The 16466-nt window shown below is 35.6% G+C and overlaps 1 protein-coding gene across 1 annotated transcript in view; it reads right to left on the minus strand.

Moving 5' to 3' along the window:
- Window positions 1-16466, minus strand: part of CSMD3 (CUB and Sushi multiple domains 3) — a 646074-nt gene that overhangs the window by 38811 nt on the left and 590797 nt on the right. Inside the window, exons 61-64 of the mRNA XM_087931634.1 lie at window positions 10408-10581; window positions 8130-8203; window positions 4092-4203; window positions 1563-1742 (exon numbers count right to left, since the gene is read on the minus strand). Coding sequence (XP_087787760.1) covers window positions 1563-1742; window positions 4092-4203; window positions 8130-8203; window positions 10408-10581 — 540 coding nt within the window. The remainder of the gene's footprint in view (window positions 1-1562; window positions 1743-4091; window positions 4204-8129; window positions 8204-10407; window positions 10582-16466) is intronic.

A 16466-nucleotide genomic window follows, 5' to 3' on the forward strand; every position in this document is an offset into this window, starting at 1 on the left:
AAATGGATATATACTATTTAAAAAAACCTTCACAGTTTAAAGGCTGCCACACATATCCTTGCTATGTTTTGGATGGTGATGAGAAATATAAAGTTAATTTTTTTTTATTCTTTTATATCACCAGTGAAGTCACTTTTCTGTGAAATCTATTCATCAGCAACAAAAGAAGATAGAGGAACATACTGCTTTTCCCCTCCACTCTCATGACCTTTCCATTCAGAAATGACAGCCTTTTGTGTCTTTTCTGTTGTGCTGGAAATCTGGAGCAGATTCATATTCCTCTGTACTAATATATGAAGGGAAAAAAAGCACCCATTGAGTTTGTCTTCACAACTTCCTCCCAAGTGTCTGTATGCATAACTGAACTGAAATTCTGCAAGCCAGAATTAAGCATATCAAACAACCGGGTAGTTGGAAAGGATACTAATGATATTAAAAGGGAGACAAAAAAAGAAAATTATAAAACTCTGATGAGTGGAATATACAGTCTTTCCTATTTCTATGCCAATGTTCTTCTTCTGCCTACTGAGAAAGCTCAGACTGCCCAAGGAGCTGCTGATACAGTTCTACAATGGAATTATTGAGTCTGTCATTTATACTTCTATAATTGTCTGGATTGGCACAGCAATCAAACAAGACAGACACAGACTTCAACGATGAGTTAGGACTGCAGAAAAAAAAATGCAATCAGCCTGCCTTCCATTGATGACCTGAACACTGCACAAGCCAGAAAGAGGGCTGTGAAAATATCTACATATTCCTCACATCCTGGACATATACTGTTTCAACCTCTTCCCTCAAGACGATGCTATAGGGCATTGCATGAGAAACAAGCAGACACAACACCAATTTCCCCCCCATGCTATTACTCTGCTAAATAACTAATTCCCACAATACTGTCTTATGCCCTGGAATGTCAAAACTCCTAGTAGGACTGTATTACCTATTATCCTTCTCATATTTCCATCTTTCCTATTACCTATTTACTTAGCTTCTTGTGACTATAACTTTCTTGTTTTTATCTGATTATTTGTGTTGATTGTTTTTATTTAGTGTCCTATTATAATTTATATTGGTTGCTTATTTAGTATCCTATGATTATCACTGAGTTTGTATCTTATGATTTATGATAATTGAATTTTATGATTATAATCAAGAGTTATCATTTGTTTCTTGTATGTACACTGAGAGCTTATGCACCAGAGACAAATCCTTTGTGTGTCCAATCATACCTGGCCAATAAAGAATTCTATCCTGTCCTATCCCATCCCATTCCATCATATCCCATTCCAGTTTTCTTCTGGTTTTAGCTGTTCATTGTCCTGAACCCAGCACATTTATTACAAGAGTGGATAGATATGTTTATGTAAATAAAAAAGTAAATCAAATAACTTCATTTATATCAGGTAGGTATTTAAACTCTGCCTTCATTTTGGTAAAGGGTAAAATGAATTTTCCATATCCTTAATATTGGAAGAAAATGTGAATCAAAAGAAACAAAGGAATTGGCAACTTTGAAATATTAATTCTCCCAGGAAGAGGAAAGATATGCAATTAATTACCTTCACAGAAAGGTATCTTCCCTGTCCATGTACCATCAGATCTACAGACTCTGTGTTCTGATCCTCCTGCTAGAAAGAATCCTGGTTGGCATGTATATATCAAGGTATAACCGAGGGATGGAAGATCCATTCCTGCAACATTTGTGTGAGCTGGAGATTCAGGTTGCTTACAGCTGTGAGCTAAAAAAAAAAAATCACAATCCATGTTATATATGACACACAATGGCATATCCTTCAACTACAAGTAATGATCATTGCTCAAATTGCTCTGAAATGTGTGAGAAGGTCTTTAATAACTCCACACTTTTATTAACTCCTCAATTTATGTCAAACCATGCCTGGGAGCGATTAAGTATTGTGGTGGTTTTGGCAGTAGAGAAAGTGGATTAGATCCCATATGTTCTCCATATATTTGAATACTAGAGACAATGTGGAAGATGAAGAGCATATTCTTATGTTTTATCACTGCATTTTAACTGGGGAATCTTTGCATCAGTTTTGTCATGAATTACATTGCCTGGACCATAATTGTAAATGTTTATGCTTGATGGTGCTGTACGTGTTCAAACAGAATAAATGGATAATACACCATACACATTTGCTAGATGGCAAGAGGAATAATTGAAACAAGATAAGCAGAAAAGCATTTTTAGTGGATCAAGCCGAGATGGACAGAGAGCTATTTTAAAATATGATAATATTCAAAATGCATTGTCCTGTTTGTCTCTATTTTTTAATTGCATTTTAAATTGGTCTTAGTCATCTTTTTTCACTCCTTTGGGGGGCATGGGTCAACTAATTGGGAATTTTGGAGTGAACCTTGAGATGTGAACAGGGTGGTGAAATACGAAATACTTTTCAGTGCTTTGAGAAGAGAGATTTTTTTTTTGGGGGGGGGGGTTGTATGTATGTTCAGGTAGTCCTTGACTTACAACCACAACTGAGACCAACATTTGCTTTGCTAAGGAAGGCAGTTGTTAAGTGTGTTTTGTCTATTTTGCAACCTTTCTTGCCAGTTGTTAAGTGAATCAGTGCAGTTGTTAAGTTAGTAATACAGTTGTAAAGTTAATCTGACTTCCCCATTTGCATCGCTTCTTAGAAGGAAGCCAAAGGTGATCATATGACTCTGGGACACAGCAACCATCATAAATACATGTCAGTTGCCAAGTGGCTCAATTTTGATATTGCGATCATGGGGATGCTGCAAAGTGTGAAAAACAACCATAGGTCACTTTTTAGTGCCATTGTAACTTTGAATTGTCACTAAATGAATGGTTGTAATTTGAAAATTACCTGTATTACATTTTTTCTTTATTTTTAGCATTAAAACCTGAGAGACCTCTACCAACATCCTTATTCTCAAAGGCATTCAGAAAGGAAAGAATAATGTCAGAATCCACCCAATAGGGTTTCACTTTAACACTAGTGTCAACCCTGAAGCTGACCAGAATGAGGCCATTTTGAGGCTTCAGGGCTGCCACAACTGGAGCTAAGGGATAGGGAGTGGGGAGTAGAGATAGCTGGGGTTTTTTAACCAAAACAAAATACTTTTTCTTGGAAACCAAGGACATTCCAGCAGGTGCTTGGAAGGAGAGGACTGAGGTCACCTAGCAACTGGACTGTATCCCGATTGGATTGTGTGACTGATTGTTTTGAGAAAGTGAAAAACTTCTACTTTTAATTAGGTGAAAACTGTGTGGATACTCAGAGCTGGTTTTCATCAGCCTGTGCCACATGACATATTCAATAAACTTATTCTTTGAGGAATCTACCAGCATTGGAGTTTTGTTTGCTGTGGGTATGTTACTTGGAACGCTGACATTTTCTGAATGATTTAGAATCTCTGTAGAAAAGTTACTCTATACTAAAGTTAAAATCATTGGTAAAAGAAAAGATGGAACCTTACCAATATAAGCCTCCATCATTCCTCCTTCAAAATCTGGAAAGGTTTAAATTGTGTGTGTGTGTGGGGGGGGAGGGAATAGCCTTTTTTACAGTGAAACTGCACAATATTTCCCACTCTTTAAAAGATTAAGAATAGATATATTTGATCTGTAAAAAAATATTGATGAATATTTTCAAACAAAGTTAGGTCCTTCTTAATTATCACAAAATGTTTGGGCCCATTTCAGCATTGATGACTTTGAACTGCTTCCAGTGTAAACTGTGTTCTGTATTAAAATTCATTAATTGTAATTGAATCCACATTTGACCTTAATATATTCCCAATACATGGGAAAAGGGGACTCCAGAAATTCCCAGAGAAGACTCTATGGAGTGATATGAAAATTCAGGTTGAAAGTCTAAGGTCTCTTAAAACTGCTAGATGAATAAGAGTCTTGATGTAATTGTTTTAAATATATATATTATAATATTTAGCTTGTTTGGAGAATGACAGCACAAATAAGATACTATTCTTATTTTTTGTTTGGATACTGATTTGAGGAATATGATATGAATCTCAATTTACATCACAATAATATTACTTTTCCATTCCATATCTGACTCTTCTCCCTGTTCTTGACTTACCAATGCATTCAGGTTGAATCCCACTCCATGTAAGATCAGGAAGGCAGGTTCGAGTTGTAGACCCTTGAAGCAGGTAGCCTTTTCTGCAGTGAAACTGCACAATATTGCCTACCTATCAAAATTTTAAGAATATATCAATTTAATTAGTGATCAACTCAACATAGAAAGATCACAGACACATCAGTCTCTGAATACATAGACTAACCCAGGGGTCAGCAACCCACAGCTCTGGAACCAAATATGGCTCTTTCATCCCTCTGCTGTTGCTCCTGGTCACTCAAAATATGTGTCACAACTGTCAATGTGAGACACCACAGGCACACAATTTATTGAGCTTTTTGACCTCTGGTATGCCAACCAAGAAAAGAAAAGTTTCAGAAGAAAACAGAATGTTTAATTCAAGTACATATGCTAGTTTTGTGGCTGCCCGGGAAGGATTTTGTGGCTCCTGGTGTTTTCCTTTCTGTGGGAAACGGGTCCAGATGGCTCTTTGAGTGTTTAAGGTTGCCAATCCCCACACTAACCTAATCAACATAAGATATTTTAAACACTAGTTGCTAAAATAGTTTTAGTTTTAGTTACACTAAAAGGTCTATGAACAATCTACATACAGGATGAGGTAAACCAGCTTTTTCTTAATCACTTGCAAATATCTGTTGTCATTAGGATTGCATCAAGCTGTGTTCCCTATTTTCATTGACATTTTTTTAATTTCTTCCTCTTTTACATAGAGTAAGAAAATAGAGTAAGAAAATTCAGTTTATGATAAGGATGAAAAGAAGTCGAGTCTATCATAAGAAATGCACAAATAGCCAATGGATCATCTTTGCTATCTTAATTTTTATCCCACCATAATATTTAAAATGTGCCCAGCTCATTCACATTTTACAGCAGGAGTATCAAACTCGCAATTAAATTATGTGATATATCACAACTTTTTCTCCCTTTGTTAAACTGGGGCCATTGTGTGATACATCCGGCTCGCAGGCCACAAGTTTGACACTCTTGTTTTACAAGCATCAACTGATTCCTGATGAGTATATGCAAACACAAAACAGTTAAGATGTGGATCATGGTAATGACTGTGATAGGGATCAGTGACTCCTTTCATACAGTAGGTCACTTTATACTGGTGATGTGTCATTCATGTCACTGATGTCATCGCTAAGGAGACAAAATGTCTCTCACAGACACAAATTGACCTCTTCAGGCAGCTGAGAATCATAAATATCTCCTCCATTATATAATTACATTTTGTTATTGTGTTTTTTTAATGGTTATTGACTTGATTTTATGTAATTTTAAATTTTGCTTATTAATTACAGTTTACTATTTTTATTGCACACTTGGTGAATCATATTATATTACAACCTATGAGTTGCAATAATAAAATGCAACTAAATTGAAATGACCTCTTCAGGCATTTGGACTTAATGATCAACTAGGGCTATACACGAATGAATTCCATGCAATAAATTTACAGCTATGGTAATTTCTTTATTCTTTGAGTTCTTCTCTTATTTTTATTCACAATGCACTTTTTATAGCTACACAAACTCATTTCCCTGTGCTATCAATATTATTCTTTTTGCGAACATTTAATTCACTAGAAAAAGGTAGCTTTCTCTGCTCTCCTCATCTGCATATCGAGGTTCATATAAAACAGGATAAAACTGACCCAGAGGCTACTACAAATATAATGGATCTATTTTTATTTCTAAATTCAGATTGTGCCTGGGAAACTTTCAGAATACATACATACATAAATGCTGAATTGACATTCATGTGAACATGCCATGAAATAAACTACCAAGAAGTAATGTTTAATTGTTTGCATGTATGACACATTCTCTAAATAAATTCCTTTTATTTCAGTTACATTCTGTGATACCCATTAATGGTTGCTGGTTCTATAAACAACTTTCATATGTTACCAGCAACATATATATCTCAAGTCTCAGAATTCATTTCAGGAAAACAATCTCCTTCTAAAACTTGCAGATGAAATTCGCAAAAGCCCTTTATTTTGTCTTCACAAAATAAATGCAGCTGTTTTGGAAAAGTTTATGATATAGCAAAGCAGTAGACAAGTTGGAGAAGACATGAAATGTAATGGTTGCAATTTGATACCATCTTATCTATTATTTATGTATTTGTTTGTTTGTTTATTTATTTATTTGATTTGTCAATCACTTACAAGATAATAGGTATAAGTATAAACATGAGTAAGAATACAGAAAATAGGTAGAATTAAATGGGGACATTAGACAGGGATGGGAAGCACGATGGTGCACTTATGCACGCTCCTTACACACCTCTTAGGAATGAGGTGAGGTCAATAGTGGATAGTTTGAGGTTAAAGGAGTGGGAGTTTGAGGATGTAACTACAGTCATGTAGTGCATTCAGGGCATTGACCACTCTGTTTCTGAAGTTGTACTTTTTGCAATCAAGTTTGGAGCAATTAACATTGAGTTTGTATCTGTTGTGTGCTCTTGTATAGTTGCGGTTGAAACTGAAGTAGTGATTGGTAGGACTTTGTAGCAGATAATTTTTTGTACTATGCTTAAGCCTTGAGATCAGATTGAATTTCTTGAGATCAGATTGAAAAAAGCTAGTAACCTAGCATGTATATAGATTAAAATAATTTTACTAGTATTAACTATAGCACAACAACCTTCAGAATTGGATCACAGATTTTGCCCCCTTCAGGTTGTCTCGAGAGATTCTCATCTCTGAAATTATAATACAGCTTCATTTTATGCTTATGCAAGAAGAAAATCCTGACAGGTACTGGAGAAACCATATATTTTGTTCAGGGCAATGCTTCTCATTTTCTTACTGCCCTCTTCAAGTTGCAAATGTGACCTTTTGTTCAGGAATAATGTCAATACTGCCTTTAGGGTAAATCTTCCGTGGTGGAATGGAGCAAGCACATGGACATGCTGTTAAAATGTTGATTGGAAAGCAAATCTCATTAAAGATAATCAAAGACTGAATGTAAAAGGATAGCACTTTTTAAAGTCAATAAACTTGGGCAATTTTTATGAATTTGATTCTGGGTGAGGAAATGACTCAGCAACGACATCAAAGAATTCATTTTGAACTATCTCATGAAAATAGTGCTTCAGGAGGCAAAGGAGAATAGTGAGCTGGGTCAGCTTTAAGCTAGGCCAGGGCTGTCAAATTTCCAGCCTGCAGGCTGAATACATCATGTGCTGGCCACACCCACACCCGGTTTAGCGAAGGGGCAAAAGTCCCGATATGTCATGTGATGATGCTGTGACATTGTGAGTTTGACACCCCTGAACTAGGCTATACTTCTAGAAGTTTTACCTATCACTAGTTATTTCCTCCATTATCTGTCTTTACTTTAGAGACTGGGTCCTTCCTTCCTTCCTTCCTTCCTTCCTTCCTTCCTTCCTTCCTTCCTTCCTTCCTTCCTTCCTTCCAAAAAACAATATCCTAATCAAGTAACTAACAAGTAGAAAACCACACTCACTATTTCAGTTCCTTTTGGCTGAGCATTATTGTCTTCTATATCTTGAAAATGGTGCCAGAAGATTTTTTTTTCATAGACAAAGGAACTGTGCAATTCTATGCATGCTTATTTGGAACTACTGTATGTCACATTATGGTTAAACAGGCTTAGATCCTAGTGTGTTTAGAATCCCAGTCTTTAATTCTAAACCTCTCTTTGAAATCTGTGTGGAATAAATGCCACACACCCCAAAAAAGCTTGACTATATTTTTAAAGCCTCCCAACACATTGCTGCTATTGCATTTAAGCATTGTTCACAATGCAAAATAGACCTAGGAAAAATTTTTGTTCCATTTATTCCATATAAATAGCATGGATCAATGAAAATTATACACTATTGTATAAAATCAGTGGTTTTCAGTAGTGATATTAATGGTAATGACTATTTGGATACAGAAAGGATACAATCAAATTCAATAGTTACTGAAGCTTGAGTTATATTTAAGAGAGATAAGGAAGTTATCTCTCTTTCTTATTCAATAATAATTAGGACTCCTACCTGGTAACCAAAGGTGTTGTTTTGTGATCCATGACGAGGAACCCCAGGATTTTCACAGGCTGTCCGAGTAGGTTCTTTGTAAAATAAAATAAAATTTAGTTTAGTTTACTTTATTGTCATTGCACCTCGCACAATGAAATTAAATACCATCTTTAGTGTACATTATAGCTATAAAAATAAAACACAAACACACATCCTTCACATTCTATACAATTGAGTTGAAAACCCCTAATATTGTATTAGTATTGCACTATACAGTAGAATTCAATAGAGTTACTGCCCTGGAATAGAAGTTGTTTTTCAGCCTATTTGTCCTTGTTTTTATTATCCTGTACTGTCTGCCAGATGGTAATAGCTCAAAAAAAGGTGCCCAGGATGAGATGGATCTTTAAGAATGTTTTGAACTTTCATAAGGCAGCGGAGAGCTATAAAGCTCTTCCAAAGAGAGGAGAGAGCAACCAATGATCCTCTGGGCGATGGCATTTGTGAAATAAAATAGATTTTTAAAAACATATTTCCATTTATATCCAAATGCTTCCAAACATTTTTCAGAAGCATCATCATTTCAATGAGTTTGAATATTGAAACTCATATTTCATAAAGTATTAATGCAAGGTTTAGAATGCTGCTTTGCAAAAAAAAAGTGAACCCAAAGGATTCCTGGTCCTTATCTTTCATATCTTATGCTTATTGGTGAAAATTGTCCCAGTAAAGCTATCCAATTCGTAAGAGACAATAGGCCAAATTCTGCATTCCCGATGATAACTTTCCATCCCTGCTTAATTGTCCACAAAAAAACAACTTATATAAAAATATTTTCATAGTATGCAGGGGGCCTACAATCAATAGGATGGATATCCTATATGAACTTTGGTGGCATAGTGGTAGAGTGCAGTACTGTAGGCTCCTTCTGCTGAATGTCGGCTGCCTGAAATTTGGTAGTTCAAATCTCACCAAACTCAAGGTTGACTCAGCCTTCCATCCTTCCAAAGTGGGTAAAATAAGGACCCAAATTTCTTGGGTCAATATGCTGACTCTGTAAACCACTTAGAGAGGGCTATAAAGCACTATAAAGTGGTAATATAAGTCTAAGTGCTATTTCTATTTCTGCAGTCATGCTTAGAATGAATTCACAATGTGAGGCTTAGGTGAGTCACAAATTACTAGTCATAATCTGATTTCACTGGAGCTCTTTTAAGCATTACCAAATCTGTATTCCATTCTAAATGCCGCAATGTATAAGAACCTCTTCCTTGGTGAGATTGCAATTTTGCACTGAAGATACAATTATACATCCTGCTATAAATTATGGAAAAACAGGCTGCTTAGAAAAACTGCAGGCACCTGTGCTCCTATCTTGGCCTTGTCCCCAGCATCAGCAAGGCAGAGTTGCCAGTAATGCTTCAACCTTGAAACAGGTGTGAGAGAAGACATGTGTTTTGGAAGCTCTGCAACTACCACCAGAGTAAAGGGAGAGATGTTTTTCTTTCAAAAGGAGTAAATAGCCCAAACAACAGGCACAGCAAAAACAGAAGCGCGTTAAGGAAAAGTAAAAATATAAAAGTACAATGTAGAAAGTTGAAAGTATTCTACATACTGGCCAGCCCAGTACCAGAGTAGAAAAAATATCCAAGAAATTTCAAAGATAGGCGTTAAGGCATAATAGTGTTTTAAGAAGGAAATACTTTATTTAACAGCATCACTACACAGTGCAATATTGAATAGTAATGGAGTTGTAATGGAGTAAATAGTAAGGCAATAGAAAGCACTCACATATGGACTTCTAAGTTTGATATTTCACCTTTGACCCTTGAGGTTTTTTTAAAAATAAAACATATCCCAAACTCTAGAACCCAGAACACATGTGTAGTACAAACTTTGTTATTTGGGATAGAGAATACTTTTTGCCTCTTGAATTATATGTCTCTCATTGCTGAAAAACCACACTACATTTTAGCAATGTAGAATGGCTCTAAAAGTATGTATGGAGGAGAAAAGGAATGGAATTTTTCCCATATAGGTAGTTTTTGACTGCAGCAGACCATGTAACCAATTTTACAACTTTTTTTGCCTCAGACATTAAGCAAATACTCTGGTTTGCTTAATGACTGGCCATCAAGCAAATGCCCAGTCATTAAGTGAATCCTTTATACCCAATGGTACTTTTTTCTTTTGGTCAGAAACAGGAAGTAAAAACTGGAAACCAGAAAAAAAAAACCAACAAGTAAAAAAAAAACCCAATCCAGCAAGCTATCTATTAGAAAAGATGCCACCATACCTATGCAACGGGGAGATGATCCACTCCACGTACCATCTGCCTGACATATACGAGTGCTGGAACCAACCAACACAAATGGAAGATTACAACTGAAAGAGACTTCTGACTGATAAATAAAGCTTTTTCCTTCCCTTTTGCCTTGAGCAGGTATTCCTGGGTCACCACAAAACTTCGCTGTAGGGGGAAAAACATGTGGAAAATATATTGATATTTCTTTTTAGAGGGAAAGTGTATGTGATGAAAAACAGAAAGCTTGAAGCCTTTTATATAATCATATAAAAATTCTGCTCTAAAATAAGTGGAATTGCAGTATGTACACAAATACCTACAGAAAGGATAAATGTAAATCATATTCTTAAGATAGAATGGTCAAAATCTTACTTGTCTTTTTCTGTGTAAATGTCAAAAGTTAATAGTTTAATATACAGAAGGTCCAAAATTCTTTTTGTTCATTGTCAACTGTGTTAACAAGGACATTCAAGAAAATATTTAAAACATTTCTTAAACAAATATAACACATATTTTTTTTTACTATTTGATTATTGCTTTAATAAGAGAATACTTGCAGGAATTACATCATGCATTGATATTCTCCAGCCTTTTCCTAGCCACTTTCCATTATTGGATATTAATCAATTCTGTCTGAGTATGTAACCATAGAAACTAGACATCATGGCAATGTATATCAGTTCTCCCACACACACACCAGACCTGGGAAACTGTGCAGATAAAATGCTACTTTTTGTTGTAGAGAATAAGTCATGGGGTCTTTCTTGTCAGCACTACTTACACCTTTCTATTTCTGACAACATCCTAACTGTAAGTACAAAAGAAAATTAATCAGACATCTGTTTTATGTCACTTAACATTAACTGGGAAGATGGTATTGGATTTGACCAGAGTAGCTGAGCAATGAGAAAGAATTATTCCACTCAGAGAATGATAAAACTGAGAAGATATGCCTGAAACTTGGCTGAAGACATAGTCCAATTCAGGCATATTAGCCCTGATATTGCAGTAATGTAAAAGAGATTACATTTGATTAGAATATCTGGGGATGCAATTATATTTGTTTCATTAATATGTCCTTTCCCAAAGAATACCTCTACAAATCTCACTGCAGTATAACACACAATGTTGAACCTTTTAGATATAAATAAGAGCAAATTTTGGCCTATTCATTTATTGTATGCATTGATTTACATAGCTACCCATTCCAGTGCTCTTTATATGATAGTGATCAAAGTGGATTTATTTCCCTTGAAGGAACCACTACCACAATGTATCTGTGGATATGCATCTGTGGATATGATAGTTAAGACATCTTCCCATAAAACTGAATATGCACTCTTAATCTGAAATGTGCCTTGACAATCTTGTTCATGTTTTTGATATACCACTAATCAATTCTATCTATCTCTCTAAATGTGTCGCCCTATTACATCTAAAATCATTGATATATAGTAGATTAAAAGAGAAATATAAAATGTCCTATGAAAATATCCAATGCTCTGTTTTCACAATGGTAAATCAACTGAATGAATCAAGTATGAATGAAATTGAGAATGAGACTCAAGAGTATTTTAGGATTATCCTAAGGCCTATATGTTATTGTGGTTAGGATATTCGCCTTGGGATGAACAAAGGCCACATTTGAGTTCAGAACATTGAGAATGATTTTGAGCCTCTTGCTATTTCTCTCAGCCATGGAGTTCTTCTAACAGAGTCATAGCCTGTGGAGACCAGTATCTACATCATTTCAAGATCCACCAAAAAAGACAAGCTATAAATGCAATAATTAGATTGCAGTAGAATAATTCTATTCTAAAATATCATTGTTTCTGTGTGAGTCTAATGGCAGATTTTACGGTTGTAATTTAAAATCTTCCTACTTGTGACAAAGACCAAAATAATGATTTGGGTTGATAACTGGAAAGGGGAGGACAATTCAACAGCATATTCCTTCAATTGTGAATTAGATAAATATTTTTCTCTTTCAACTTTTTCTATTCCACACTTGCTCCCATATTTCAGATGTTATAGCAAACACTTATTTTGTAGAAAAATTGCAGTACATAGCAAGATGAGAAATTATTTGACCACTGAAATATTAATTAATAATTATTATTAACAACTGTGTCAAAAGAAAACAAAGGGAGTACCAATAAAAATAGTGGCCTTGGGTGCAGTCCCAAAACAACTGGAATATCACTTGACCATTAAGCATTGGCAAATTCACCATCAGTTAATTGCAAAAAGGCAGTTTTACACATATCAGTTTACATACTATGACAATACCTCTAATACTATAAAGTATCAACATCTGCCTATCCCAGGTCCTTGGGAAGGAGTCAATTGTAGATAAAAATGCCAAATCCAGTCTGAACATCTGGCTGACTGCAACAAACCATGTATATCTCATCTGACTCCCAGTGAGTCTGATGAGTTTACAAATTGTTAGTAACATTTAAAACAAAAGAATAGAGATGCCAGAGATTTAAAAAAAAACCCAGACAGGATATAGGGAGAAAAAAGAACAAGAAAACAGGGGATTCAATCATGATAGGCCAATTCAGGATACTTAGATGTATCAGTAGATTGGGACTGTTGCAATATCAGGAAAAACTACAGAGAAGTTGGCTTCTGGGATCTTTCAGGATCCCGGAAGCCAATTTTTTTATAGTTCTGCCTGAGATTCCAACAGCCCCAACCTACTGTTGTTTAATTGAAGGAACCCTAGTGTAATAAAGCCTATGCTATGAAGAGTTTTATAGGTAATGACCAGTACTTTGAATTGCACCTGGAAGCACACTGGAAACAATACAGATCACGAAGCAGAGGTGTTACATGGGCACACTGAGGCAGGACCACCATTGCCTGTGTCACTGCATTCTGAGCCAATTGAAGCTTCCAGGATGTCTTCAAGGCCAGCCCCATGTAGAGGGCATTGCAGTAGTCAAGCCATTAGGTGATCAAGGCATGAATGATTAGAAAAGTCCTTGTGTTACTCTTGCAGTCTTGGTAATGGGCATGTTTGTGAAAACACAGACTGAAAAATCTTTATATTTGATCAAGTGTAGGAGGAGTGTTTTGGACAGCTTGAGAAATGAATTCAGAGGTCATGTTTTCTGCTTCCTCCATCTTATGATTTCATACTTCAATGTTCTCCTCCTCCTTTATCTGATGAAACAGAGTGTTTCTTTCTGCTCTGCTAATTAATGATCCCATGGCTTCTTCTGTTATTCAGCCACCATAAGCAGATTTTGCTCGCAATTTCAGCTATAAAAAAATATCAACTGCCAATAAGGTAGAATGAAATATGACCTCCGATCACTAACAAATTGTATAAACATTTATTATTGTAATAACTAAAACATGAAAGAGCTTCAAAAGCTCTAATCTTCTTGCTGTCACAAATCATATCAAACAGGAAGATCTTGTAGCGATTGAAAAAGATTACAAGACTTAGGGAAACGTTCAAGATTTGTGAATCTGTTGAGTAAACAGTTAAACAGATAATCAGAGTTGGAAGGAACCTTGTAGGTCATCTAGTCCAACCCCCACCCAAGCGGGAGACCGTACAACGTTTCTGACAAATGGCAGTCCAATCTCTTTTTGAAAGTCTCAAGTGATGGCACTCCCACAACTTCCAAGGGCAAGCTGTTCCATTGGTTGATTGTTCTCACTGTCAGAAAATTTATCCTTATTTCCATGTTAAATCTCTCCTTGTTCAGTTTCCATCCATTATTCCTTGTCTGGCCTTCAAGTGCTTTAGAAAATAGCTTGACCCCTTCCTCTCTGTGGCAGCCCCACAAATATTGGAAGACTGCTATCATGTCTCCCCTGGTTTTTCTCTTTTCTAAACTAGCCAAGCCCAGTTCCTGTAACTGTTCTTCATATGTTTTAATCTCCAGTCTCCTAGTCATCCTGGTTGCTGTTCTCTGTCCTTTTTCTAGAGTCTCAACATCTTTTTTATAATGTGGTGACCAAAGTAAAATAAATGGGTTTTAATCCATTAATCAAAATGCAACATTTCTACTTTATATCATTGAAATTTTGAATGAAAAATATTATAGTTTTATTCAATTTTTATTTATGATTTTTTTCTTTACTGTGAAACAAGAAGCACCATTCCTCTTCTCTTTGATAATTCAGCCTATTTAATTTATTCTGTTAAAAAAATGTAATACTTTTTTTCAACAGCAAAAAGAAATATTTTAAAAAATGTTCTGTAAAAAGTGAGCATACATTTGTTATTGTAATGAAATCTGCAGCTATGCAAAATCCATCAATGTCACCAATTTTATGCTAATAAAAACTTCTGCATAAATTTAATTTAATATAACACTGGAACAAAGTCCAACTGTCAGAGAAACAGGCTGGAGTTTCTTCTCTATTCCTCACAGACTTAGCCATTACAAATGTCAGCCACAATAAAAATATCCAGGGTTTTGCTTGGTTGAAACATCCATGTTCAGACTAGCTCTTGTTGACATTTTTGCCAAGTTTGACAAACTTGCTTTAGGTATCTCAAGTATTGTATGAGTATTCCTTCCTCTAAAATTTCATTAAAAAAACTAGGGATATGATTGTTTTTTTCTTCACTAATTGAGATAAAATATCACCCTAAACCATGTATTTTTTTTTCTAGAAGGACCATCTTGAGACTAGAAAACGTCCCATGGCGATCACTGGAACTTTGTTTTCTGAGAGATCACATTCAGTTGATAAGTTGGTAACATAGCTGTTACCAACTATAGCTTTCCCATTGTTTTTCCTGGTCAAAAGGTTTGTTTATTTATTTATTTATTTATTTATATTTGTCAATTGCTTACAAGTTAATAGGTATAAGTATATACATAGTTATGAATACATGAAATGGGTACATATAAGAAAAATAAAAGAAACAATAGGACAGGGATGGAAGGCACGTTGGTGCGCTTATGCATGACCCTACAGACCTCTTAGGAAAGGGGTGAGGTCAATAGTAGACAGTCTAAGGTTAAAGTTTTCGGGGTTTGGGGAAGAAACCACAGAGTCAGGTAGAGTATTCCAGACATTGACCACTTTGTTGCTGAAGTCGTAATTCCTGCAATCAAGTTTGGTGCAGTTAACCTTGAGTTTGTATCTACTGTGTGCTCTTGTGTTGTTATGGTTGAAGCTGAAGTATTCATTGACAGGTAAGTCATTGCAATGTATGATTTTATATACCATACTTAGATCAGACCGAAGACAATGTAATTCAAGGTTTTCTAGGTCTAGAATTTCAAGTCTGGTGGCATAAGGTATTCTGCAATGAGTAGAGGAATGGAGAACTCTTCTTGTGAAATATTTATGGACTTTCTCAACTGTGCTAATATCAGATACGTAATGTGGGTTCCAGACTGATGAGCTGTATTCAAGTATTGGTCTAGCAAATGTTTTGTATGCTCTAGTTAGTAGTGTGATATTACCAGAGAAAAAGCTACGTAGGATTAGGTTAACAACTCTTAATGCCTTTTTGGCTATGTAGTTACAGTGGGCTCTAGCACTTAGTTCATTAGAGATGATACTCCAAGGTCCTTGACCGAGTTTGGATCATCAACAAGATCTTGACTATTCAGCTTGTATTTTATTTTCTGATTTTTTTGCCAATATGTAAAACAGAGCATTTATTTGTTGAGATTTGAAGTTGCCATTTGTTTGACCATTCTGATACATAGTCAAGGTCTTTTTGAAGGGTAGCAGTATTGTCTATGGTATTGAACAGCTTTACATCATCAGCGAAGAGAACACAGTTGCTCTTGATGTGATCACAGAGGTCATTTATGTAGAGTATGAAGAGAGTTGGTCCTAGAACACTGCCTTGGGGGACACCATTGTTGACAGGTACAGAATTTGATAGGATGTTCCCAATCTTGACCATTTGTTGTATGTTTGACAGGAATGCTTCTATCCAGTTATGCAGTTGTCCAGAGATACCATCAGATTTTAGTTTTAGGAGTAGTTTATCATGTACCACTGAATCAAAGGCTTTACAGAAGTCTATGTAGATTGCGTCTATTGTTTTGCCCTGATCT

The sequence above is a fragment of the Pseudonaja textilis genome, chromosome 3, assembly GCF_049901715.1.
Source record: "Pseudonaja textilis isolate UNSWEBS1 chromosome 3, rPseTex1.2, whole genome shotgun sequence".
Lineage (NCBI taxonomy): Eukaryota > Metazoa > Chordata > Lepidosauria > Squamata > Elapidae > Pseudonaja > Pseudonaja textilis.